We start from the raw sequence: 27,983 nt of genomic DNA on the forward strand, positions 1-27,983 counted from the left end.
TTAACTGCCTTGTTCAGGGGCAGAACAACAGATTTGTACCTTGTCAGCTCGGGATTCGATCTTGCATTCTTTCGGTTACTGGCCTGATGCTCTAACCACTAGGCTACCTGCTGTCCCCTGTTAATACTATGTTCCAGTCTTACATCTGCTAGCACATGATAGCAATAGGAGGAAGAAGGATTGGGAAACTAACTGCAACATCTTTGAAAGTAACTGCAACATCTAACATCTTTGTATTAGAAACTATTAATTATGAGCTTATATGGTATTAAAGTTAAGGGACATCACCCTGGGAGGGGTGAACCTCAGTAGGGGATAAAAAGGGGAAAGACCATGTTTTGAACTGAGTGTGTTACTTGCAAATTACTGTAAGTGTATACTCCGGGTTGCAATCCGGCTTGAAATCTTTATTAAACAAACTAACCTCTGATCAAAGAAGTTTCCTGTCGTCTCTTCTATGAACTTAGGGCAGAAATCCCTTAGAGTTCATATACTTTTCCCAACCTACATTGTGAATGTTTAAATTATGTATTCAATATAGACAAGAAAAATACAATAATTTGGTGGGGCGGAGCTAGCATGTTGGAGTAAACGGCTGTGTGTGAGAGGCTCCTGCAACTTGTTTGCGAAATAATCTAATTTAACCTACTTTATGGCACATTTTACAACAAACGTTTCTTTCTAATACAAGATTGTAACTTTTTATATGAAAATGCCGAGTAATAAGCGACCAAAGGACAATAAATCCACAGCGGAGGCCTACTCCCCACTAAACAACGAGACAGACATGGCGGAAGGCACATGCAACAACGTGACACTTACAGAACTTACCCGGGCTTTGGGGGAGCTACGTGTTGCTATAGCTGAGGATCTTAAGGCCACTATTGCTGAACTGGACACCAAAATCGAGAGCATCATTCGAACTGTGGACCTTGAGAAAGCTTCTGAATTCAACGCTGGTAGGATCGACAAGTTAGAGAAGCTATGCACGTTATTGCAGGATAGTGTGCAGAGGCTTTTTGTGAAAGTGGTGGACCTGGAGGGCCGATCCAGACGTAATAACCTTCGCGTTGTTGGTCTGGCAGAGGGGGTGGAGGCGGGCTCTCGCCCCACCGACTTCTTCGCCAAGCTATTGAAGGATGCAATGGGATCGGATGTTTTGGCTTCGGATCCCCAGCAGGACCGTGCACATCGCTCCCTTGTCCCAGTGCCTGGACCGGGCCAACGTCCTCGCCCAGTAATCATCTGTTGTCACAGTTTCAAGACCAAGGATCTTATCCTGCGTGAAGCTCGAATGAGGGGCAACCTGTCATATAAAGGGCACCCATTCCGTGTCTATGAGGATTATGCGCCCGATGTGGCAAAGCATCGCGCCGACTACAGAGATGTCATGACCAAACTCTACAAACTCCATCTTTGCCCAGCCTTGCTCTTCCCTGCAAGACTAAGAATTACCCCGCCTTCCGGTGAGAAGATTTGGCTCTCCTCAGTTTTGGACGCAGAGAAGTTTATCCGGGGATATACGCCAATCCCCCGTACAGGTTAGAGTGCCTTGTCATTGTGTGTTAGGGTCTGCTCATGGACTCGAATCCATACTATACCATAATGGGTGAAACCGTATTAAACGGGCTCAACAAGGGCTGGCGGTCAGAGCTCTCATTTAACGTTAAATTCACTTTCATCCCGGCTGTGCTCAGAGCGATGCATATTTTTACTTCCAGGGTTGATCACTGACACCTTCGGATGGATATACTTATATTCCCCCATTTTTGTTTTGTTTCGTTATTTATTTGACAATCATTACATTATTCTTATTACCATACCATTTATTTATTGCTTACAGGGGACTGGGGGTGATGGTTGGGCAGACGCAGACACCTGGTTAGCAAGTTGATGTTTTGTGCCGTTCTGCCTTTGTCTAGCCGTGGGCCGCTCTCCCGACTAGATTCCCACCAGCCCTCTGTAGTGCTTGTGTCTGTGTAGGTGTGCGTACATATAATTACTATTTGTACTTTATTACTATTTTCTCTTAGCATTTTAGTATTATGTAGGTGTATATTTTAAATCAGTGTAGATTGTTATTCTGGGGTATGAATGTTTGTATGTGTGTGTGTATATGTGCATATGGATGTATATAAATTTTTTTAATATATATTTGTATATATGCATTTTTTTGTGTGGGTGTGTATGAATGTGCGTGTGTATGTATGTGTGTGTATGTATGTGTATGAGTATGTATGTATATACAGTGGGGCAAAAAAGTATTTAGTCAGCCACCAATTGTGCAAGTCCTCCCACTTAAAAAGATGAGAGAGGCCTGTAATTTTCATCATAGGTACACTTCAACTATGACAGACAAAATGAGAAAGAAAATCCAGAAAATCTCATTGTAGGATTTTTAATGAATTTATTTGCAAATTATGGTGGAAAATAAGTATTTGCTCAATAACAAAAGTTTATCTCAATACTTTGTTATATAGCCTTTGTTGACAATGACAGAGGTCAAACGTTTTCTGTAAGTCTTGACAATGTTTTCACACACTGTTGCTGGTATTTTGGCCCATTCCTCCATGCAGATCTCCTCTAGAGCAGTGATGTTTTGGGGCTGTTGCTGGGCAACACGGACTTAACTCCCTCCAAAGATTTTCTATGGGGTTGAGATCTGGAGACTGGCTAGGCCACTCCAGGACCTTGAAATGCTTCTTACGAAGCCACTCCTTCGTTGCCTGGGCGGTGTGTTTGGGATCATTGTCATGCTGAAAGACCCAGGCACGTTTCATCTTCAATGCCCTTGCTGATGGAACTAGGTTTTCACTCAAAATCTCACGATACATGGCCCCATTCATTCCTTCCTTTACACGGATCAGTCGTCCTGGTCCCTTTGCAGAAAAACAGCCCCAAAGCATGATGTTTCCACCCCCATGCTTCACAGTAGGTATGGTGTTCTTTGGATGCAACTCAGCTTTCTTTGTCCTCCAAACACGACGAGTTGAGTTTTTACCAAAAAGTTATATTTTGGTTTCATCTGACCATATGACATTCTCACAATCTTCTTCTGGATCATCCAAATGCTCTCTAGCAAACTTCAGACGGGCCTGGACATGTACTGGCTTAAGCAGGGGGCACGTCTGGCACTGCAGGATTTGAGTCCCTGGCGACGTAGTGTGTTACTGATGGTAGGCTTTGTTACTTTGGTCCCAGCTCTCTGCAGGTCATTCACTAGGTCCCCCCTTGTGGTTCTGGGATTTTTGCTCACCGTTCTTGTGATCATTTTGACCCCACGGGGTGAGATCTTGCGTGGAGCCCCAGATCGAGGGAGATTATCAGTGGTCTTGTATGTCTTCCATTTCCTAATAATTGCTCCCACAGTTGATTTCTTCAAACCAAGCTGCTTACCTATTGCAGATTCAGTCTTCCCCTCCTGGTGCAGGTCGACAATTTTGTTTCTGGTGTTCTTTGACAGCTCTTTGGTCTTGGCCATAGTGGAGTTTGGAGTGTGACTGTTTGAAGGTTGTGGACAGGTGTCTTTTATACTGATAACAAGTTCAAACAGGTGCCATTAATACAGGTAACGAGTGGAGGACAGAGGAGCCTCTTAAAGAGGACGTTACAGGTCTGTGAGAGCCAGAAATCTTGCTTGTTTGTAGGTGACCAAATACTATTTTCCACCATAATTTGCAAATAAATTCATTAAAAATCCCTACAATGTGATTTTCTGGATTTTTTTCTCATTTTGTCTGTCATAGTTGAAGTGTACCTATGATGAAAATTACAGGCCTCACTCATCTTTTTAAGTGGGAGAACTTGCACAATTGGTGGCTGACTAAATACTTTTTTGCCCCACTGTATAGTCACTGCAGGAGAGTTGGTGCAAAAAAGTGTGTGTGTGAGTTGGGTTTCTAAGTATGTGCGAGTAGAGTCCAGTGTTTTCATAGAGTCAGTGCAAGAGAGTTAGTGCAAAAAAGGGACAATGCAGTGATGTACTGGGCCGAACTCACCACCCTCTTGCGCTTTGAGGTCGGGTGCCTTGTAGTTGCCGTACCAAGCGGTGATGCAACAAGTCAAGATGCTTTCAATGGTGTAGCTGTAGAACTTCTTTAAGGATCTGAGGGCCCATGTCAAATCTTTTCACCCTCCTGAGGGGGAAGAGGTGCTGTCATGCTGTCTTCACAACTGTGTGGACCATGTTAATTTCTTAGTGATGTAGACACAGAGGAACTTGAAGCTCTCGACCTGCTACACTACAGCCCCATCGATGTGGATGACGCCGTGCTTGCACCTCCGTTTCCTGTAGTCCACGATGTCTTTCTGACGTTGTTGCACCACACAGCCAGGTCTCTGACCTCCTCCCTATAGGCTGCCTCTGTAATAGTGTTGCTTCCAGCCCTCTCCTCGCCCCTACCTGGGCTTGAACCAGGGACCCTCTGCACACATTGACAACAGTCACACTCAAAGCATCGTTACCTATCACTCCACAAAAGCCCCTGCCCTTGCAGAGCAAGATAAATAATTACTTCAAGGTCTCCGAGCGAGTGACATCACTATTTGAAATGCCACTACCGCTCACCGCTAACTAGCTAGCCATTTCACACCGTTACACCTCATCGCCGTCGGTGATCAGTCCTACCACTGTGGTGTCATCAGCAAAAATGTATGATGGTGTTGGAGTCGCGCGTAGCCACACAGTCGTGGATGAACAGGCAGTACAGGAGGGTACTAAGCACAGACCCCTGTGTTGATGGTCCGCATGGCAGATGTGTTCTTGCCTACCCTCACCTTCTGGGGCAACCCCTCAGGAAGTCCAGGAACCAGTTGCAGAGGGAGATGTTCAGTCCCAGGGTCCTGAGCTTGGTGATGAACTTGAAGGGGACTATGGTGTTGAATGTTGAGCTGTAGCCAAAGAACAGCATACTTACATACAGTAGGTATTCCTTTTGTCCAGGTGGGTGAAGGAAGTGCGTAGTGCAGTAGAGTTTGCGTCGTCTGTGGACGGTATAATTGTAGTGGATCCAGGGCTCATAGACAGGATGATGGTGTTGATGTGAGCCATGACCATGCTTTCAAAGCATTTCATGGCTATAGATGTGAGTGCTAAAGGGATAATAGCTATTTAGGCAGGTTAACTTGGTGTTATTGGGCTCGGGGACTCTTGAGTAGGAGTCCTGGTAGTCCGTTTGGCACTGCGGCCTTGCAAATGTTAACCTGAATACTGTCGACGAATGTTTTGTTTTCTCAGGGCCTTAAGCCTGTGTAGGGCTGTGATGTGGACTATGACTGAAGGAGTGGGATGCTTTTAAAAATGTATTGTATATGATGTGTTACCTCCCGATTCCCGCAATGGAGGGAAGGGGCGGCAATACACCGTATCGGTGGTAGTCTGCCGATAAACCTCAAAGAAAGGTATATAAGCGACTACCAAGAAGAAGAAAAAGAGAAAAGATGGCGTCGCTGAATGACAGATCAGTTTGGGATGAGGTGGAGGTTTGTTCCTTGAATTAACATATTTGAATGTTCATCAATTTATTATGATTAAAACATCTATTATTTGAATATGATCGTCACGATGAAGTTAACATGTGTCCAATGAACTAAAGAGCTGATCCTTATATGAGCTAGCATAGCTACAAGCTAACGTTAGCTAGCCTGTTAAATTGATGGGAGAGTGACACAGGACACTTTTCTTAACGTTAGCTTGGTTACATAAAACACACGTTTGGCTTGGTGTTTAGCCTGTTAAGGTAGTTAGCTAGTTATCGACTTTCTGGTCACTTAACTGTGTTAGCTGATAACTAACGTTACACACACACACACAGATTCGTAAACCTATCTGCAAGTTGTTAGCTAACGTTAGCCTGGCTATTTTCCTTGTCTTATTAGCCGCTAAGCTAGTTTGGATAGTTAGCTTATAGCTAGCTATCGTGATTACTGTATGACGTTACCGTTAACGGTAGTAGTAAGATAGCTACGTTGTATCAAAATTACAATTTTGTTTGTCAACAATAGGATGGGATCGGCAAAGAAGTGCTCAACATGTCCCCTGAAGAGATCGTTCAGCGGACACGTCTTCTGGACAATGAAATAAAGGTAACGATAGATAGCTAACTACTCATTTTAGCTGTTATTGGTGAATCAGATGGCCCTCACTATTCTTTATTTTTTTCAGCTACTTACCTGTTATGTCGCCACCATATACTTGACCGTTCCGTTTTTGAAATGACGATATGAAAAGTGTGAATAAGTTGCGCCTAGGTCTATACATTCAATTGGACTCTTATGTTGTAGATCATGAAGAGTGAGGTATTGAGGGTAACCCATGAGCTGCAGGCCATGAAGGACAAGATCAAAGAAAACACAGAGAAGATCAAAATGAACAAGACCCTGCCATACCTGGTCTCCAATATCATTGAGGTAGGAGAAATGAAGAAATATGTACACTTTTGTCTCAATGTCACATTGTCTTATTGTATTGAACAGTTTAGTGAAGCTCAATTCTTGTGGAGCTCACTTTTGTGATGGGTGTTTATGACCATACAACAGTGTCTGGATCATCACAGGTTAAGTTTCAGATGTCTTAACTCTTGCAGCTTCTGGATGTGGACCCAAATGACCAGGAGGAGGATGGAGCAAATATGGATCTAGATTCCCAGAGGAAGGGCAAATGTGCTGTCATCAAAACATCTACAAGACAGGTAAGTAGCAACTAGGAGTATGTCCAATCCAGTGTTTTCTTCAGCAGTCATTTAGCTGTGGCGCTATGCGACGGCAAAATCGTTGCCGCCATGCCAACAAAATATGGAACATTAAAAAAATATTTATTCCAAGGCGCACTTTGAAGATGCTGGAACAGTCCACATGTACTTTTCCTCGGCAAACAAAACAAGTCATTCATAGAAATGTCTGACACCCGCATAATAGTTTATCTATTTACCTTGTTGGCTTGTTTTGTGTTCTATGTGAGATGAATAATCCTCGAGGCGCATTCAAGTTACCAGTCCTAAATTGAATATAGGCTATATTTATTTAGTAGGCTACTCACAAACTTTTACCAGCCGCACCAGTTTACACTTTATATGTCCTGCTTCTGGTCTACTGAACTAATGCCTGAATTAATGTAATAATTAAATGTTTTACCTTTATTTTACTTGGCCAATAAGAACATCTTCTTATTTTCAATGATGGCCTAGGAACAGTGGGTTAACTGCCTCGTTCTAGTCCAACGCTCTAACCTACCTGCCGCCCATAATGAACTGAATTATCTAAATCAAATAGGCCTACCTGCTTGCAGGCTTTGCATCCATCTTCTGTGTTGTCCTTCCAAACTGGGGATTTCACTCGTGCAGCACCGGTTTCCACTAGTTTTGTAGCCTGTTCTCTTATCGTAACCACTATTTTTATTTTTCCACTTAGGCCTATGTTCACCAATTTTGCGTGAGCAAGGCTATCCAGGGAAAGTAAACTTGGCAAAGTTTAGTATTATCACTTGGGGAGAGAGAACAAGCTCTGCACGTCGACAAATTTTAACGTTTTAGCACCACACCACCACAAGGGACGGTTCCCGGCTCCACACACTCAATGCGTGCATGGCTGGTAGCCTTATGTCTGTCTCGCCGCTCACCGAATGGAATTTGCAACACAACAAACTCCTGGGTTTTTAAAATGTGTATTATCTCGATTTAAAATGTTTGCGACCATCATGTAATTGTTCTGACCCGTAAGCCGACCCACGGGTTGAAAGACTGTGGGGATCCGACCCGATGCAGGACTCTGCTAATGATTAGCCCAATAGGGTAAATGCAGATCGGAAACCCCATGCTTCAGCCTATTTATTTATAGCCACTATTCTTCATCAGTTGGGCTACAGGCAATAATGCTTATTGTAAATAGCGTACCTGATGATATGCTATTAGCAATATGTAAAAAATAATTTTACCAATATGTTATTTTCCTCATTTCTGGAGGTTGAAATTATATTTTAGATGTCAGCATAATTTTATTTGCATTCATTTTGGACAAAAATGTATTTAAAAAAAAATAATTCATTAGAACAAAATGAAATAAATCAGCCCCTCCGCTACATTTTCCCAGAGGAAATACTGGTCCGATCTACTTACAAGTTCAACTGCATTTTGATTAGTACCTTTCCTGTGTCATTCTTAGTAAATGTAAACAGTTATTAATAGGAGTTATTCAGCAGTTGCAGTTGACAGCGGTTGCCCCTTTTTGTGCTCTTGCAGGCATACTTCCTCCCGGTCATTGGCTTGGTGGATGCAGAGAAACTGAAGCCGGGAGACCTCGTGGTAAGCCCCTTTAACTTCACTTGAGTGTCCTTGAATAGCAGCTCCCTCTGCTCAACAAGCTAAGGATTAATTTTTTGGCCATGTTTGAGTGTCGCATTTTATTTTTCTCTTTCCCTGTGGTGATGATCAGGGGGTAAACAAGGACTCATTCCTGATCCTGGAAACCCTGCCCGCGGAGTACGACTCCAGAGTCAAAGCCATGGAGGTGGACGAGCGCCCCGCTGAACAGTACAGTGACATTGGGGGATTAGACAAACAGATCAAGGAGGTCTGATATTATCATTTGTATCTTATCTCTTTAGAAACTCCTATATGAATGTTACTAAAACTGCAATTACGTGGTGCTATTCTTCTGACTTTCAGCTGGTGGAAGCAATCGTTCTACCCATGAACCACAAGGAGAAGTTTGAGAACCTGGGTATTCAGCCACCTAAGGGGGTTTTGATGTATGGCCCCCCAGGCACAGGGAAAACCCTACTGGCTAGGGCCTGTGCTGCCCAGACCAAGGTAAAACAAAACACTGACCTTCTGGCTTGCAGTTTAGCAAGGGGTTATTTGTTAGTGCGGGAGTGTCAACTCCTTTTCTGCTTTAGGTACAATTGTGTCGACAGGCAGAGGTTGATTTATTTACAGTTGAAGTCGGAAGTTTATATACACCTTAGCCAAATGCATTTAAACTCAGTTTTTCACAATTCCTGACATTTAATCCTAGTAAAAAATCCCTGTCTTAGGTCAGTTAGGATCACCAATTTATTTTAATAATGTTAAATGTCAGAATAATAGTAGAGGGATTTATTTAAGCTTTTATATCTTTCATCACATTCCCGGTGGGTCAGAAGTTTACATACCCTGAATTAGTATTTTGCAGCATTGCCTTTAAATTGTTTAACTTGGGCGAAATGTTTCAGGTAGCCTTCCACAAGCTTCCCACAATAAGTTGGTGAATGACAGAGCTGGTGTAACTGAGTAGGGTTTGTAGGCCACCTTGCTCGCACACGCCTTTTCAGTTCTGCCTACAAATGTTCTATAGGATTGAGGTCAGGGCTTTGTGATGGCCACTCCAATACCTTGACTTTGTTGTCCTTAAGCCATTTTGCCACAACTTTGGAAGTAGGTTTGGGGTCATTGTCCATTTGGAAAACCCATTTGCGACCAAGCTTTAACTTCCTGACTGATGTCTTGAGATGTTGCTTCATTATATCCACATCATTTTACTTCCTCATGATGCCATCTATTTTGTGAAGTGCACCAGTCCCTCCTGCAGCAAAGCACCCCTACAACATGATGCTGCCACCATCGTGCTTCACGGTTGGGGTGGTGTTCTTCGGCTTGCAAGCCTACCCCCTTTTTCCTACAAACATTAGGATGGTCATTATGGCCAAACAGTTCTATTTTTGTTTAATCAGACCAGAGGACATTTCTCCAAAAAGTACAACCTTTGTCCCCATAAGCAGTTGCAAACTGTAGTCTGTCTTTTTTATGGCAGTTTTGTCGCAGTGGCTTCTTCTTGCTGAGTGGCCTTTTAGGTTATGTCGATATAGGACTCGTTTAACTGTGGATATAGATACTTTTGTACCTGTTTCCACCAGCATCTTCACAAGGTCCTTTGCTGTTCTGGGATTGATTTGCACTTTTCACACCAAAGTACGTTCATCTCTAGGAGACAGAACGCGTCTCCTTCCTGAGCGGTATGACGGCTGCGTGGTCCCAAGGTGTTTATACTTGCGTACTATTATTTGTACAGATGAATGTGGTACCTTCAGGCATATGGGAATTGCTCCCAAGGATGAACTAGACTTGTGGAAGTCTACAAAAAAAAAAATCTGGGGTCTTGGCTGATTTCTTTTGATATTCCTATGATGTTAAGCATAGAGGCACTGAGTTTGAAGGTAGGCCTTGAAATACATATACAGGTACACCTCCAATTGACTCGAATGATGTCAATTAGCCTATCAGAAGCTTCTAAAACCATGACATCTTTTTCTGGGAATTTTCCAAGCTGTTTAAAGGCACAGTCAACTTAGTGTATGTAAACTTCTGACCCACTGGAATTGTGATTGAAATAATCTGTCTGTAAACAATTGTTGGGAAAATGTGTCATGCACAAAGAATATGTCCTAACGGACTTTCCAAAACTGTAGTTTTTTAACAAGGAATTTGTGGAGTGGTTGAAAAACTAGTTTTAATGACTCCGACGTAAGTGCATGTAAACTTCCCGACTTCAACTGTACTTTTCATCCTTCTACAGGCCACATTCCTCAAGTTGGCTGGCCCACAGCTGGTCCAGATGTTCATTGGTGATGGTGCCAAGCTGGTCCGAGACGCCTTTAACCTAGCCAAGGAGAAGGCCCCCTCCATCATCTTCATAGACGAGCTGGACGCCATTGGAACCAAACGGTGAGTGGTGCAGTTAAACTGTGTGAGTCCTACACTGTAAACCAGCTACTCACGAGAAGTTTCACAGTTGCTTTCCATAGCTGTTTAATAGCTTAGACACACGCCTCTGATCCTTTTTTGATTTCTCCAGGTTTGACAGTGAGAAATCAGGTGACAGGGAGGTACAGAGAACTATGCTTGAGCTCCTCAACCAGCTGGACGGGTTCCAGTCCAAGATGCAAGTTAAGGTATTGCTCGGTTCTTTACATTTTTTTCTTAATCAGCTGTACTTGAGGTACCCAAGATACCTGGTACCTAAGGAGAAATGCCTGTTTCACTATGCTATGAGGACTTGACAGGTGTTTCACTATGCTATGAGGTCTTCACAGGTCTAATGGATCTGAAATTCTAACAGACCTGAAACCCAGAGCAGATCTGTGTTCTAAATTTGGACTTTTGTCTTGGGTAAAATTGATTTACCGACTGGACCCGATTGGACCTGTCCATTTTGTTAATTTATTGTTTGTGTGATAACTGCATGAGCTTGTTATGTCAGCCAATTGCAACTCAATAAAACGTATAGCTTATGTCCAGCTGAAACTGGTTCCAGCTGCTCACCTCTGAGGAGAGTAAAAGGAGCCTTGGACTAGGCTACTGTTCATTGTGAAGATGGAGGTATTTTTCATTGAAGGAAAATGAGGAGAAAGAGTAGTGAAAAGAAGCTGACAAGGGGATTGTCCTCAGGGACAAATTTTATTGTTGTGGACAAAGATGAGAAGAACATTGGCACGGCCAAATGGACTGTGTGCAACTCACTATTCAAGTTTGAAACAATTGTATACCTTTTCATTTATTTTTAAATGTATTATTAATTGTTTAGTCACTAATAATTATTATACGTTTGTTGTAAAAATTAATAGAATTAGCCTATTGCTGTCGTTTGGTAGGCCAACGGTAAGTAAATCGCCTTTGTTGGTAATAGCTGCAATATAGGCCGAGCCTGTTAAACCTTTTTGAAGATTTCATTCTGTTGAGTCATTTTCATTAGAAAAATGTAATTCCACCTGTAATATATGCCGCAATAAAATAGAATTACCGGTACTCCTACTATGCTTTTCGCACTCAAACCATGAAAAGGATAAATCAGATGCTAAATGTAATTTAATGGCGCAATATAGTAACCTGTTTGTATTTTCCCTATAAACAATGACTTGACCCCCTTTTATTACCATAATAAAGCAAAGCAACTTTTATGTGGTATGGTTATTATTAACCTTAGCTACCGCAGGCCTATGACGGCAGTGCTCACTGGCACTCCAACTGACTCAGACAGTTGAACTTGAGGTGAGAGAGAGAATGTTTTATGCCTACCAGAGTTAAGCATTATATTGTTTGATTTTAAAACGAGTATCTTCATTTAGAATATTCGGATGGAAAATGAACGAATTAGCCCGGCGTCCTGTACGCCTGTACAGCAGTAGTAGCTTATCGGACAAGTGTAAAGAAGTCGATGTTGGGAACATGGCACCGGCATAGAACTGTCTTTATTGCTAGGCCTAAGCTTGTCTCCTTTTTATATATATATTTTTTACATGAACATTCATATAGTGGATGCTTATGACTATATGCATGCAATTCCCTGATAATAAGGACACGGAAACTGGATAATTTGGTCAATATCACTTGTTTATTGATGGCGCTGGCAGCGACCAGTTGGACGTTTCTTTCTCTTTCTACTCTCGGATCCAGCGCTGGTCTGTTTGCCGTGGTCCTTTTCGCAACGGGTCAGGCTGTCCTCGGGTCCATTCGGAACAGGCTCCGTTTAAAAATAAACATTTTATGCATATCGGGTCGGGTGGGAAACTACATCCATTTCGGAACGGGTCCAACTTATTGTACCCGTGAAGACCTACTTTAGGCTGAGTTTCATAAGCTGTTTATTTGATTGTGGGGTTTGAATAGTGAGAAGACAACACAGGGTACAAAGTCAATGCTAGTTAATAAAGGGGCAGTAGCCTACATTGGGTGTACAATTTTTAATTACAGGGTTATTCAGTCTTTAGTTATTGTTATTCAATTTATTATGTTACCAATAATATTGGATTTAGTTAGATATTAACATATCAATCTAGCTTCCAAACTGTGAGGTAGGTATATCTAGTTGTACGATAACACATTCTGTTGGAATGGCTGGTCCTGCACTTTGTGAAAACCCAGAGTGCATTGAGTGGAAGTTGGGTCCTTGGTTCCTTTCTAAACATAGCAATGTGAATGCAAAGGGGATTCGGGACCACAAAATAGGTGAAGTGAACTGGCAAAAGAGTCGGAGTCCTCATTCAAAAGCAAGGGCAGTGTGAATAAAAAATGTTATTTTTGCTTTTACCACGGAGTTCACTTTAAAGAGGACTGAGAAGTTATTTTAAACACGCTCAAATGTTTTATTTTTTCCTGGGAGGTTGAGACCTCTCATTGTTTCGATTTGGTGATCGGGGACTGTGTGTGGGTGTTTGAGTGAGAAAGACACAGAGGAGAAATGATCAGTAAAAAGCACAGCCCCCTTCATTATCAACCACATCAAGTCTTTCCAAACTGAGGTCAGGAGGACTTTGAGTTAGGTGTCAGCCAGACTACTATACTTTACGCTGACACCTTGAATTTCTGATCCTCTTCTGCCAGGTTATCGCTGCCACTAACAGGATAGATATCCTAGATCCCGCACTGCTGCGTTCTGGACGTCTGGACCGTAAGATTGAGTTCCCAATGCCCAATGAGGAAGCACGAGCCCGCATCATGCAGATTCACTCACGCAAGATGAACGTCAGGTTCGGACCAATCCACTATGCTTCATCCTACATTAGCCAAATTGATATACATGTTATGATTAAATGTACTGTCTAGCTCAAAGTTATACACGGGTTCCTTGTGTATTATTCAGAATCTGATTTTTTTTTTTCTCCCACAGCCCTGATGTCAACTACGAGGAGCTGGCCAGGTGCACTGATGACTTCAACGGCGCCCAGTGCAAAGCAGCATGTGTGGAGGCGGTGAGTCATACCTCTCACACTAAACCAGCCCTATTAACTAAAGTAGTTACATTGTTTCCCCCGGTGAAATACTGTTCAGTCACCTGTGTGCCAAGGTTTTGATTTTAAGACTTAATTTGCCCTTTTTTCTTAAACTATATCAATATATTTAGGAACGTCAAGCACAAACAAGGATTTTACTTTCTTTCCTTCTCCCAGGGTATGATCGCCCTTCGCAGGGGGGCAACTGAGCTCAATCATGAGGACTACATGGAAGGCATCTTGGAAGTACAAGCTAAAAAGAAGGCCAATCTGCAGTACTACGCTTAACGCTCTTCAGGGGAAGTGTGTGTGATACTCTCCAGTTGTATCCAAAACATGAACCAATCTGTACAGCACTAATTGCCACTTCACTCTTTGGTGCTTCGGAAGTTGTTTGGTGTGAGGCTGGGACTGGAGACAGGTTTTGGTTTATTATTGTACCAATGGTCCATGAAAGAATAAAAAAAAAAAAGCTTTTTTCATTAATACATTTGCCCTTTGGTGAGATGGAAACAATTAACACACTGTGGCAAAGACATCGCCACGTTATTTCAGATGTTACCATCTACAAATATTATGAAAGGGACATTTTGCCACTATTCAGGCTGTTACCTGAGAGTACTTCCGTGAAAGTTATCGCCTATTGCCATTCTATTCAGTTTGTGTTGCAAATGTTCAGGGTGCAACTTGACTGAAATGACTCATTTTGAATCAATGTTTCAGGGGACTAGCTACACACTGGAGAATGAAATCAAAAGCTTAAAACCCAATGCTGTAAGAGAAAGCAGAAAGTCCAAAAAAAGCATCTTTATTTGGATCAGTCAATGAGTTAATACTCATTAACTGCTTCGACAAGGCCATAGACATATCAACTCACTCTCCATAGCTCAGTGTGGCCCCAAGTTACCTTAACGCATGATTACATACATCAATACAAGGTCCCAATTCCCAATAACTTTTGAATTAAACATTACATGCAGATTAGCTAAAACTTCCATCTTCTATTCAGGGAGGGCCTCCACTCAATGCTAGCCAGATATACAGGGTATTCCGATGGTTTGTATATTGGCAATAGGTGACATACAATTTAGTCTCCCATCACAGAAAGAGGAACTATTGCAATCTGGTATATTCCTGGATTTATGTGAAACTGCTCCATTTAATTATCCTGCAGTACAGTTTTACAAATTTCTATATAATAAAATAAAGCTCTTCACATTTCCAATCAAAGCAGCACATTGCTGTAAAACAATGCAATTTTATCTTTACTTGATGACAGACTCGGACAGGTTGTTTAAAAAATCAAAAAAATTCGTAAACAAGTGCATACAAAGGATTAGATGCCAGTGATCCACCCCCTTTCAGGCAATGTCAATTTATATTATTACAATTAGATTCTATGCAGGTAGTTCAAGACTTAAATAAATCTCTTCTGGTCGGTTGCATAAGTCTTCCCCACAGGCAGCTTCCGGAAAAATAAACTGTTGCCTCTGCTCATGTTTCCCTATAAATAGAGAATACAAACAAAACAGGAACAGCTTAAACGGCACATTCATCCATAATAATTCAATTTTTAACACGTTAACCAACGTGAATAACTACGGATCTTATGGTTACATCTGTATTTTTGTGTAGCAGCAACCTACCTCTAGGCTCAGGTGCCTCCAGCAGTCCACCCAGGTTGGATATATTGAAGCATAGGGAGGGAGGCCGCCAGCCAGACTGTAAAAGACAGGAGTGCTTACGTGGACAGCCAGCCTCAGACATAAACCACTCACTACAGGGAAACTTTAAAAAAGGTCCAATGGAGCCATTTAAATCGCTGTCAAATCATTTCTGGGTAATTGTTTTTAATTAAAATGGTCAATGGTCTCAAGCAAGAGTTTTCCTAGGACTGTTGGAGTGGTATAAGTGAGGGACCTATTTGGACGAGCCTTATATGCAAAGGGATATGTAACCTGGAAACTAGCCATCATTGGCAGAGGTTTGAAATGATGGATGGGCGATATGGCCTAACAATCATACCTCTTTAGTTATGGCTGTTTCACAATTTATCAACCCCCCAAAATAAAAGGTTATCCAAATAAGCTTTTTTTTTTTTTATTGTACAACAAAGGTCAAATACACTACATTTCAAACAGTCAGCAATAATTAATGAATTCAGAGCTTATGAAATTATACATAGGCTAAATAAGCATTCCACTAATAATTTTATTAGTTCGACATGCTTTTTTGGAATACTGTTTGAACAGCATCCTAGTCAGATGTTGGAAATCAAGTGACCTACCTTAAGCTTATTGCACATTTAGAAAACAGACTAGACAGTCTTTGGCTAAAGTACTGCAATACCGTGCAACAAACTGATCATTAATTTTAGAGAATCGATATTCCCATTTTAGTTGTCTGCTCTGAGCCAATTTGAGGAGTGGAGACAAAGGGTATTGTTAGACAGGCTAATTTCTCTATTACAGTAAAATAATGTTTTGGTGTTCATATGACAGATTCTGTTCAACCAAACCTCAAATGCAAATAGAGAGTTGAATTCACTTGTCAGAGAGGAAGAAGTGATCTCATCTATGTTGTGAGTGGCAGGGGAGGAGTTTGGTGTGTGTAAACAGGAAGATGCAAAGCGTGAGGTTCCACTCTCGCCAAAAATCTGTCCAAAATAAGCCCAATGCGTTTCCATGGGTTTTTATTTTGGACCTTAGCATGCCTTCAGGACAATGACTCCCTCCCATTGTTGGGTCAGAGACATGAGCATCTCGTCATTATATACACATCTCTGGTGTAAATGGGAAGGTATACACAGCACAGAAGGATTGAAGGAGACGAGACCGAAACGAGATCAAGGGGACAAATGCTCCTAAAAACAAACTTGGATTCTTGTGATACAGGTATTTAGAATATTACCCAAAAACAAATTAATTTGATATAGTCGCCCAGACCTATTTGAAAGGCTTTGTGTTATTGGTCTATGAACTTACACCGACTGGTGATGTTGGTGTAAAAAAAACATCCAAATGCAGCTACTTACCCGCAGTTGTTGACAGCCATGAGGTTTGACACCAAAACAAAGGGGTATGTGAGCATACTGGCGAAGAACTGGAACACGAGAGGGAGATACAAATTAACAACATCAGCAACCAAGGAAATACATTAACATTTTAGTAATTAGGCAGCTCTTATAAAGAGCTACTTACAGTAGTGAGTGCATACATTTATTTAAATTTTGTACTGGTCCCCCGTGGGAATTGAACCCACAACCCTGGTGTTGCAAGCACCATGCTCTACCAACTGAGCCACACTGGACCCCAATAAAATCCCATCAACTGTATGGTATTACTAGTTGCCTGTGTTATGGCCTTACATTGATAAATGATAGATTTAAAACAAATGCTTTACACTTACCCCAGTCACAGCCTGAGAGCAGTTCTTTATTTCTCCTGTGTGACTCATCTGTGAGGAAAGGATATAAAATAAATAAAAAATGAATAATCACTTACCCATGCATTCTACACTGACAATGTACTTCAGTACATTATCACTTTTTTATGTGAGGTCCACATCTACTTTAAAGGCCCAGTGCAGTCAAAAATGTGGTTTCCTATGTTTAAAATAAAATAAAAAATAGAATACCACACTGAGGTTGGAATAATACTGTGAAAATTATAATGCCCTTTTAGTGTAAGAACAGTCTGAAAAGGCCGCCTGAATGTTCAGCCTGTTTTGGTGGGATGGAGTTTTGGCCTGCCTGTGAAAACAATCACAGTAAGGTACTTCATTGTTACCCAGAAATGATTTGACACGGAGATAAAGATGGCGGCATTGGACCTTTAAACAAGTGTCAAAAATCTCCAAATCCATCTGACTTACTGAGTCGTCTATGGCGTATGTGTTGACGAGGTGGGCAAGCATGTTGCAGATCCACAGAGACAGCACGTCACCTAGCAGACGAGGAATAAGGCCTCTGCATGAGAGCAGAGCTATTAGTCAGAGGTTAAGACGACAGGGAAAAAGAGGTCATGGTACAGACATCCAGAGAAAACGGCCTCTAGACAACAATTAATTTGCCAGATTCAGAAGCAAGCATAAACCTACTTTTTAAAATAACTTCTAAAAGGATTGACTGAATTTACTGAGGTCAAATGTATTCTAGTAATTGAGCATGTCAGGACTAAAGGTTGCCCTTGATGAAACATTGGTCATGTAGCCAAAGGAAGATCATACTTACGCAAAGAATCCCAGAACTCCTTCATTCTTGTAGACAGTGACGATGGAATCAAACACTCCACTGCAAGAAAACAAGAAACATTTGTAATATTATTATTTATGGCTATAAATCATATAAACACATATTGAACTTAGGTTAAGAAAAACTCACCTGTACTTGGTTTCTCTACCGATAAACTGGACCATGCATCTCAAGGTGATCACTTTGGAACAAACATAACATAAACCATTAAGCCAGTATCCATGCAGTAGTCATGCTCCTATTTGAGGCAAAGGGTGACATAACAAAAGTTGCGACACAAACAGTACAATTACCATGGAAGGGGTGCGTGACGATCGTGGCACAGGAGCGGGCTATCATCTCTTTGGTTGTCTAGTAAAAGAAAAACAGAAAGAATGGAGATGCAGAATTTGGGAGAAACCATGAATCCAGTTTTGACAGCTTAAGCTGTGGATAATTCCCCTTACACCAAGAACCATCTCTGCTCCAGATATTAACTTACTTGCGTATGGTGAAAAAAGACAGCTAAGCGACAATTTACAGAATAAGGTCTGTTCAAGCCACGTCTAACAGAACTGTGAAACAAATCTGAATATTTTGATTGATCTTGGTTGTGTCAAAAGCAATAACATGCAAAAAAAAGAAGACATCTGTCAAACCATCTGCTTTACTGAACAAATGAATTCATACCTCATTCACAACATGCTGCAAGGATCCCTCTTCAGCTTTCTGACTGGTTCCAGAGACCTAAAAAAGATTGAAAACTGACCACCCATATCCACAGCCTGCATTTAAAAGATAAAAGATTTAATCAAATAAATAAGAGACAATTATACAATTAATCCATAACCAGGCCAAAATATTTACCTCATATTTGCCTGCATCCTGGCATCTCTGTTAAAGACAGGGATGATTAGTTCAACAGAGATCCATTTCCATAGTGGTGTGTCGACACATTGCCATTTATGAATTTAGAAACAAATAGCATTTGTCACACTCACCATCCTAAGACAGTGAAAGGCCAATGCAGTTCAAGTCAGAGTCAATTCCCAAGCCAGCATATAGCTTATTCTCTGACGAGCATGACTTTTAATACAGAATGCGATCACATTTCCCATTTATTTATGTTTGAGGCTAGACTACTGCTGAGGTCTAGAAACATCAGATAACATTTATTTAAGAAGCTACATTAAGCCAGCTTGTTAGCTAGACCCACCTGCAAGACTCTGCTGTGTACAAGGGTGCCGATGGTCCCTGCACAGAGCCTGGGGGCTAGGCCATTAAAGAGACCTGCCTTGCCATCAATCTTTATGATATGCTTTGCTAAAAGACAGAAATTAGAGGATCAAAAGGACACAGAAAATATGTTCATTAGTCAGACTGTATGGTACGGATAGGCCCGTCTTATTTCCGGTAGCCTACTAGTTGGAGTTTAACATCAAGATAAGTCTAGTTTTAAATCCATCTCTAGTAGTGCTGCACAGGTTGACTCATAACCCGCAGTCCCCGCGGTTATATCCGCTGGGCAGGCTGGTTTAGTATCATGAAATATTGCGTGAATGAAGGCCAGGTTGAATAAAGAGAAAACAATACCTTTAAAAAAAAAAAAGGCAAAATATATATTTTTCTTTCATTATTTTATGCTCTCTGGCATTAGTGCCTATGCATATAAGCTTTAGGGCCTAACTGTACAACAGCCAAATATCCAACACGCCAACCATCAAAACACTTTTGCGAACGGGCAGAAAGAGTTAACATCGATCCACGGAGACAAAAAGGACAATGTCGGAGTTTAATTCAATCAGAGAAAAGCCACGAAATGGAGAGTTGAAAAAGATTTGGTGAAATGGTAAAAGAGGATGATGGCAGTGCCGGCTATGTTGTGTGTGATGATTGTGAGGTGCTATAAAAATTTGACAGTCAAGACAGGGACTTCAAATAGACCTATGGCACGTCAAGGGAACTGTAGCCTACTGTTCAGATGGGTTCAAATGAAAGCTGAAATCTGGACACTGACTGTAACCTCTCACATCGCCTTAATATGAACTCCTGCAGAACTAAGCATTTCTTGCAGTAAAATTATACACCAAGTGAAGGACACATTTTGACTCGGGAACAGGAGTGGAGAAATATGGTTGATTTCTTTCAGCATCTTGAGAGCATGCAAATCCACATTTAGATGCCATCTGTAGAGATGTTATCTTTATCAGCATCATAAAAGCTGATTGTATTTTAACCACATAAAATATGCATCCAAGCCTAACTGAAATCTTTCACAGCTTTCCATTTCCTTACAACCGGTCAAACTAATGTAATTTGGAAAGTTAGCCAAATCTTTCCTTGTTATTTATTGTGTTTTCTTCCCAGTCCCTAGATGTCATTGCTCCACAAAAGAAGCAGAGATGGCAGAAAACTTTTCTGATGTCAACAAGATTGCATTCATTCTAACGATTTATGACATTCTGGTGAGCAAGGGCTTATTTAGTCTTCTAGGCCAATATAATGACAGAAGATAAGCTGCATGTATCAAATTTAGACAAGTTGACTAACGAATAACCTACCAAAATGTCGTAAATTATAAGCACCAACATATCTTAAAAATTAGGCAAAATAAATCTTGCACCCCGTCAACAAAAATGGTTTGCCATCTGACTGTAGTCTACAGCACAGTTTATTTACACTGCTCAAAAAATAAAGGGAACACTTAAACAACACAATGTAACTCCAAGTCAATCACACTTCTGTGAAATCACACTGTCCACTTAGGAAGCAACACTGATTGACAATAAATTTCACATGCTATTGTGCAAATGGAATAGACAACAGGTGGAAATTATAGGCAATTAGCAAGACACCCCCGATAAAGGAGTGGTTCTGCAGGTGATAACCACAGACCACTTCTCAGTTCCTATGCTTCCTGGCTGATGTTTTGGTCACTTGCTGGCGGTGCTTTCACTCTAGTGGTAGCATGAGACGGAGTCTACAACCCACACAAGTGGCTCAGGTAGTGCAGCTCATCCAGGATGGCACATCAATGCGAGCTGTGGCAAGAAGGTTTGCTGTGTCTGTCAGCGTAGTGTCCAGAGCATGGAGGCGCTACCAGGAGACAGGCCAGTACATCAGGAGACGTGGAGGAGGCCGTAGGAGGGCAACAACCCAGAAGCAGGACCGCTACCTCCACCTTTGTGCAAGGAGGAGCACTGCCAGAGCCCTGCACAATGACCTTCAGCAGGCCACAACTGTGTATGTGTCTGCTCAAACGGTCAGAAACAGACTCCATGAGGGTGGTATGAGGGCCGAACGTCCACAGGTGCTCTTCACAGATGAAAGCAGGTTCACACTGAGCACGTGACAGACGTGACAGCCTGGAGACGCCGTGGAGAACGTTCTGCTGCCTGCAACATCCTCCAGCATGACCGGTTTGGCGGTGGGTCAGTCATGGTGTGGGGTGGCATTTCTTTGGGGGGGCTGCACAGCCCTCCATGTGCTCGCCAGAGGTAGCCTGACTGCCATTAGGTACCGAGATGAGATCCTCAGACCCCTTGTGAGACCATATGCTGGTGCGGTTGGCCCTGGGTTCCTCCTAATGCAAGACAATGCTAGACCTCAGTGTGGCTGGAGTGTGTCAGCAGTTCCTGCAAGAGGAAGGCATTGATGCTATGGACTGGCCCACCCCAGACCTGAATCCAATTGAGCACATCTGGGACATCATGTCTCGCTCCATCCACCAACGCCACGTTGCACCACAGACTGTCCAGGAGTTGGCGGATGCTTTAGTCCAGGTCTGGGAGGAGATCCCTCAGGAGACCATCCGCTACCTCATCAGGAGCATGCCCAGGCGTTGTAGGCACGTCATACAGGCACGTGGAGGCCACACACACTACTGAGCCTCATTTTGACTTGTTTTTAGGACATTACATCAAAGTTGGATCAGCCTGTAGTGTGGTTTTCCACTTTAATTTTGAGTGTGACTCCAAATCCAGACCTCCATGGGTTGATCAATTTGATTTCCATTAATAATTTGTGTGATTTTGTTGTCAGCACATTCAACTATGTAAAGAAAAAAGTATTTTATAAGAATATTTCATTCATTCAGATCTAGGATGTGTTATTTTAGTGTTCCCTTTATTTTTTTGAGCAGTGTATTATGCTTGATCTGAAAATGTGTTCGGAGGCTCCGTATGGAGGGTGTGACAATTGTGGAGCCTCCAGAGGCATGCAGAGGCCAAACTGAGTGCCGTAGTCCGTACTGAAATGTTGTGTGCCTCCCAAATTTTGTAACAAAGAGATCCGTATAGCTCTGGATTGATATGATTGGTTGTCACTTCCTTGACAACTTCCTTCACAACAGCTCTGCACTGCTCCAGTAAACTACATGACCAAAAGTATATGGACACCTGCTCATCGAACATCTCATTCCAAAATCATGGGCATTAACATAGCATCTCCCACCTGTAGCACACGCTCCAGCAGGTATATCTCTCTAGTCACCCCCAAAACCAATTCTTCCTTTGGCCGCCTCTCCTTCCAGTTCTCTGCTGCCAATGACTGGAACGAACTACAAAAATCTCTGAAACTGGAAACACTTATCTCCCTCACTAGCTTTAAGCACCAACTGTCAGAGCAGCTCACAGATTACTGCACCTGTACATAGCCCACCTATAATTTAGCCCAAACAACTACCTCTTTCCCAACTGTATTTAATTTTTATTTATTTATTTTGCTCCATGTGTAACTCTGTGTCGTTGTATCTGTCGAACTGCTTTGCTTTATCTTGGCCAGGTCGCAATTGTAAATGAGAACTTGTTCTCAACTTGCCTACCTGGTTAAATAAAGGTAAAATAAATACAATAAAAATATAGAGTTGGCCCCATTTTCTGCTATAACAGCCTCCACTGTTCTGGGAAGGCTTTCCACTAGATGTTGGAACATTGCTGCAGGGACTTGCTTCCATTCAGCCACAAGAGCATTAGTGAGGTCGGGTACTGATGTGGGGCGATTTGGCCTGGCTCACAGTCTGCGTTCCAATTCATCCCAAAGGTGTTCGATGAGGTTGAGGTCAGGGCTCTGTGCACTCCAGAAAAGTCCTCCACACTGATCTCGACAAAGCATTTCTGTATGGACCTCGCTTTGTGCTTAGGGGCATTGTCATGCGGAAACAGTTAAGGGCCTTCCCCAAACTGTTGCCACAAAGTTGGAAGAATGGAATCATCGAAAATGTTATTGTATGCTGTAGCGTTAAGATTTCCCTTCACCGGAACTAAGGGGTCTAGTCCGAACGATGAAAAGCAGCCCCAGACCAACATTCATCCGCTGACAATCTTTACAGTTTGCACTATGCATTGGGGAAGGCAGCTTTATCCTGGCATCCGACAAACCCATATTCGCCCGTCGGACTGCCAGATGGTGAAGCGTGATTCAATCACTCCAGAGAACGCGTTTCCACTGTTCCAGAGTCCAATGGTGGCAAGCTTTGCACTACTCCAACAGACACTTGGCATTGCGCATGGTGATCTTAGGCTTGCGTGCGGTTGCTCGGCCAAGGCAAGGTCTCCATTTCATGAAGCCCTTACACAGCCTGGAAGTGTGTTTTGGGTCATTGTCCTGTTGAAAAACAAATGACAGCCCCACTAAGTGCAAACCAGATGGTTAAGTGTGTATCGCTGCAGAATGCTGTGGTAGCCATGCTGGTTAAGTGTGCCTTGAATTCTAAATAAATTACTGACAGTGGCACCAGCAAAGCACCCCCACACCACCTCTTCCATGCTTCACGGGGAGGAACCACACATGTGAAGATCATCCGTTCACCTGCTCTGCGTCTCACAAAGACATGGCAGTTGAACCAACCATCTCAAATTTGGACTCATCAGACCAAAGGACAGATTTCCACCGGTCTAATGTCCATTGCTCGTGTTTCTTGGCCCATGCAAGTCTCTTCTTATTGGTGTCCTTTAGTAGTGATTTCTTTGTAGCAATTTGACCATGAAGGCCTGATTCACGCAGTCTCCTCTGAACTGTTGATGTTGTGATGTTTCTATTACTTGAACTCTGTGGGCTGCAATTTCTGAGGCTGGTAACTTTAATGGACTTGTCCTTTGCAGCAGAGGTACATCTGGGGTTTCCATTCCTGTGGCGGTCCTCACAAGAGCCAGTTTCGTCATTGTGCTTGATGGTTTTTGCGACTGCACTGGAAGACACTTAAAGTTCTTGAAACTTTCCAGATTGACTGACCTTAATGTCTTGAAGTAATGATGGACTGGCATTTCGCATTGCTTATTTGAGTTGTTCTTGCCCTAATATGGACTTGGTATTTTACCAAGTAGGGCATCTTCTGTATACCACCCCTACCTTGTCACTACACAACTGATTGGCTCAAACGCATTGAGGAAAGAAATCCCACAAAATAACTTAACAAGGCACACCTGTTAATTGAAATTCATTCCAGGTGACCACCTAATTTAGCTGGTTGAGAGAATGCCAGGAGTATGCAAAGCTACAGTATCATCAAGGATACTTTGAAAAAACTAAAATATATTTTGATTTGTTTAACACTTTTTTGCTTACTACATGACTCCATGTGTTATTTCATAGTTCTGATGTCTTCACTATTATTCTACAATGTAGAAAATAGTAAAAAAAAAAAAAAAAACTTGAATGAATAGGTGTCCATACTTTTGACTGGTACTGTACATCTGCATGTTTGTTTGTGCAACAGTATCTTCTAAATCAAAGAGGAATGCGCAAAACAATATGTTAGTTAAATGAAGTAGTTAAGAGAAAACATTCAAACGTAGCCAAAGATTATAGGGTCCCCTAGGAAACACTTGTCAACACTTTGATTCCTGCCCTGTCACAATAACTCCTCCCTGGCATTTTAATTTGTTGTCATATCAAACACTATTTAAAGAGCCCACTATTATATTCTAACTATCGAATTTGAATAATCATTCAATTTCCATGATTCCAACAGTTCACCCAACTGTTTTGCTCTAAATCACAAGTCAAAACGCAATTGCAACATTTGGTCAAAATGCCTAGATTGTTTGCACAAATCGTGCAGCCCTATGTAGCAGTGTGGAAATTATCTGAAATGAGTGCAGGAAATGCAGAAATTGATGAAAATTCTGAAATGTATTTTTGGTTGAAGTTGAGTAGAACAGTTTAAAACAATCAAAATAGAGAAAGACCCATTGAAATCAATTAGAATGTATAGTTAGCTAACGCACTTTTATACTTTGCGTTGTAACATACAATCAACCTTATTTTAGTGCCCAAAAAGCATAATACTTCCAGGTCAATTTCTCCCCTTTCCAGCAAAATCAATGACGAGACCTTCCCGTCTCTGCATGACTGAAGGCAATGAGCTCCGTTGGGTCTTTTTTTACATTTTTTATTTTTTTTATTTTTAATGTCAAGATTACGGCGTCAGAGCGGTCCGTTTCTTTAAACTTTTCTCCAAAACTATCGGGCAATTAACATGTAAATCAAAGCTTGAATAGAAACGTAGCTCACACCCCATATTTTTATGCCAACACAGTCGCATTAGTTTTCATTGCAGCCTCATTTGAATGCCGCGGTGGCGAAAATTTGTACGGAATGGGGTTAGTCAACAGTATTTGTTGGCACCCTCGAATCGGTCTCGCACTACTAATAAAAGCAAACGTGCCGTCTTTATTTTTAATACCATTATATTATATTTTGGCCATGTCGCCCAGCCCTATGCTGTACTGTCTTTGGTATTATTTTGCTATTGCCTCGCGCATAGGCAATTCGAAAAATCGGTTGTGAAATATGAACACGGAGCTCACATACGTTTGAAAAATGTAATTGCTAGTATTTTCTGTGAATATCATTTAAGATCGCACCAATTTAACACCCTACACCTGCTCCCTACTGGGCGTATAAACTACGCCCAGTAGGGAGCAGGACTATCTTTCATATTTCACAACCGCTATTTTAGAGTTGTCTATGCGCGAGTCAATACCAAAAGAATACCAAGGTGTCCTGTAGAGTTATGACCCACTTTCAACTAACTTGTGCAACCAGCCCGATGCTAATAGAAAAACCAGCTAATCATTTTGCAAGTGGGTAGACTGGAATTCAGGTCTCACCATAGGCAAACAGTCCTGGCAGCTGGTACACTTGTCTACCAAACAGGTTTCTTCCTATGGACGGAGGGAGAGGTTCATGTCCAACCTGAAAAAGGAGTACGTGTGCAACTGTCATTTATTAGGCTCTGGGTAATTATATAACACATTGCAGTGAACGAGGCCAAGTGTCAATCAGTTATAGTTAGAACTAGTACCATTTGCTAGGCTAGCTAGCTAGCTAGATTAACAATATGATACATGTTTGACTTTCTTTGCGGACATTTGACACAGTACATTATCATACATCTTATCTGACAACAGCACACACGGTAATGCATTATGATCCAGCGAAGTACCCGGTTGTGTTATAACCTTACTCATTTGCTAGCCCGCGTTACTCGGGTGAGTGGGCCAAAGGGCACCCCTCCTGTCATGAACGTTTTGAATGAGAGCTAGTTACGTTAGCCGGCTAACGTTAGCCAGTCGTTACTCTCAAGGTATTGATAATGTCACACAAATTAACATGACAGCTGGCTAAATAGGGTCATGTCTAGTTGGGATACTGTGTCAAATTTAGGTACAAATTAGTTTTTTTTTGTGCATTTTAGCTAACCCTAACACTTTCGCTAAATTTAACCTAATTCTCCCAACCTGTTACAGTACATGTCATTGTTTCTCATAACCTGCTGCTTAAAGTCAAATTTGACAAAAGATGCATCCCTCCTAGACAAAACCGCTAGATATAAATAATTGTAAAAAATGTAATTGTTTATCTGCGACAAAACCGATAAAAATGTCGAAACCACTTCCTTAGTTAGCTAACGTAGCTTAGCTCTTAACCTTTGCGTGGCGTCAACCCCCTAGCTACTAATTCTAGCTAGCTATAGAAACCTAAGGTTTGAAACGATAAGTAAACTGCTGTTTAGATATATTAATATCATGAGATCAGCTTGAATTTATCAGCTGTGTGGAGTATGGAAAGTAACGTTAGTTATAGTTCGCTAGCTATTCGTTATGGCTGTTGTTGTAGCTAACATTAGCTACAGTGGCCTGTCAGTTACAGAACCGGCCTCGACGTAAAGCTAGCAGGATCAAACATTCTGGTTTGTTTAATGTCAATATATATAGATCTTACCTGAACTAGAACTTTGATGTACATGAGGGGGTGGGAAAGGACCGTTAATCCAGACCCCAGAAGTACTTGGCCACACGTGTCCGCCATTATGGAGCAAACTAATAGGATTCTTCTCCTCCCACCAACCGGGAAGAGAGGAAGGAAAGGAAGCTTCACTAGGTTAGTAACTCAACTCACATGACACAGAAGAGGCCGCAGATTCTTCAGATGACTTTGTCGAAGACTTCATAGGATCCTACTGTGCTGAAATATAGACGTTTTAAATCATTTGTTTTCATCCTCTCTGAAAGATTAGTGGCTATATCAATTTAGCGCATACACATACATTTTAGTAGGCCTAGACATCTGAAGGAAAAGTGTTATGGTCTTACAATCTTGAGGTGAAAAGAAGACCATGAAGATAAACGTTTTTAAAAAGCGCACCCACCATCAGCTCTGCAGTATCCAAGCCAACCTTCGACCAGACCAGAGTTGACCCATCAACCAGACCAGCGGACCATTGACCAGACCAGTTGGCTGACCCGCTGACCGTCCACCAGACCAGCGTTGACCAGCCGACCGTCGACCAGACCAGTTAGCTGACCGTCAACCAGATCAGTGTTGACCAGCTGACTGTAGAACAGACTAACGTTGACCAGCCGACCAGACCAGTGTTGACCTGTCAACCAGACCAGCTCTGAGACACCCGACCAGACCAGCATTGACCAGCAGACCGTTGACCAGCTGACCTTCGACCAGACCAGCGTTGACCAGCTGACCGTTGACCAGACTAGTGCTGAGCCACCCGAC

At 42.0% G+C, this 27,983-nt stretch overlaps 2 protein-coding genes across 5 annotated transcripts; one reads left to right on the forward strand and one right to left on the reverse strand.

Moving 5' to 3' along the window:
• The first annotated feature begins 566 nt into the window (after positions 1–566).
• LOC109895516 (26S proteasome regulatory subunit 6A-A-like) lies at positions 567–14,224 on the forward strand. 3 transcript variants are annotated; one of them, XM_031830724.1, is made up of 12 exons: positions 567–1,541; positions 6,004–6,084; positions 6,283–6,408; positions 6,585–6,689; positions 8,235–8,297; positions 8,428–8,565; positions 8,661–8,804; positions 10,546–10,694; positions 10,825–10,921; positions 13,350–13,495; positions 13,636–13,717; positions 13,916–14,224. In XM_031830724.1, exons 2-12 carry the CDS (start codon positions 6,031–6,033, stop codon positions 14,024–14,026), a joined length of 1,215 nt encoding a protein of 404 aa, XP_031686584.1. In that variant the 5' UTR covers positions 567–1,541; positions 6,004–6,030; the 3' UTR covers positions 14,027–14,224. The 3 variants fall into 3 exon arrangements, with proteins under 3 accessions (XP_031686584.1, XP_020344827.1, XP_031686586.1); XM_020489238.2 differs by lacking the exon at positions 567–1,541 and adding an exon at positions 4,303–5,481; XM_031830726.1 differs by lacking the exon at positions 567–1,541 and adding an exon at positions 5,543–5,738.
• A 306-nt stretch (positions 14,225–14,530) lies between these two features.
• Positions 14,531–27,556, reverse strand: LOC109895515 (mitochondrial carrier homolog 2). 2 transcript variants are annotated; one of them, XM_020489237.2, is made up of 13 exons: positions 27,195–27,556; positions 26,081–26,165; positions 19,186–19,292; positions 18,837–18,863; positions 18,660–18,716; positions 18,284–18,341; positions 18,120–18,171; positions 17,970–18,029; positions 17,612–17,705; positions 17,147–17,194; positions 16,773–16,840; positions 15,385–15,460; positions 14,531–15,242 (listed from the first exon to the last, which is right to left on the reverse strand). In XM_020489237.2, exons 1-13 carry the CDS (start codon positions 27,279–27,281, stop codon positions 15,156–15,158), a joined length of 906 nt encoding a protein of 301 aa, XP_020344826.1. In that variant the 5' UTR covers positions 27,282–27,556; the 3' UTR covers positions 14,531–15,155. The 2 variants fall into 2 exon arrangements, with proteins under 2 accessions (XP_020344826.1, XP_031686587.1); XM_031830727.1 differs by having other exon boundaries at positions 18,660–18,754; positions 27,195–27,334.
• Positions 27,557–27,983: the final 427 nt, after the last annotated feature.

Source organism: Oncorhynchus kisutch, linkage group LG8 (assembly GCF_002021735.2).
Source record: "Oncorhynchus kisutch isolate 150728-3 linkage group LG8, Okis_V2, whole genome shotgun sequence".
NCBI lineage: Eukaryota > Metazoa > Chordata > Actinopteri > Salmoniformes > Salmonidae > Oncorhynchus > Oncorhynchus kisutch.

What these genes read in the sequence shown, in the direction of transcription:
- LOC109895516 (XM_020489238.2), top strand. Translation starts at nt 5,440, where the DNA reads ATGGCGTCGCTGAATGACAGATCAGTTTGGGATGAGGTGGAG. An exon ending in CCTGTGCTGCCCAGACCAAG is followed by an intron (nt 8,805 to 10,545) that starts GTAAAACAAAAC and finishes ATCCTTCTACAG; the next exon opens with GCCACATTCCTCAAGTTGGC. An exon ending in AGTCCAAGATGCAAGTTAAG is followed by an intron (nt 10,922 to 13,349) that starts GTATTGCTCGGT and finishes CTCTTCTGCCAG; the next exon opens with GTTATCGCTGCCACTAACAG.
- LOC109895515 (XM_020489237.2), bottom strand. Translation starts at nt 27,281, where the DNA reads ATGGCGGACACGTGTGGCCAAGTACTTCTGGGGTCTGGATTAACGGTC. An exon ending in TACACAGCAGAGTCTTGCAG is followed by an intron (nt 18,864 to 19,185) that starts GTGGGTCTAGCT and finishes TGTCTTTAACAG; the next exon opens with AGATGCCAGGATGCAGGCAA. An exon ending in GGTAGAGAAACCAAGTACAG is followed by an intron (nt 18,030 to 18,119) that starts GTGAGTTTTTCT and finishes GTTTTCTTGCAG; the next exon opens with TGGAGTGTTTGATTCCATCG.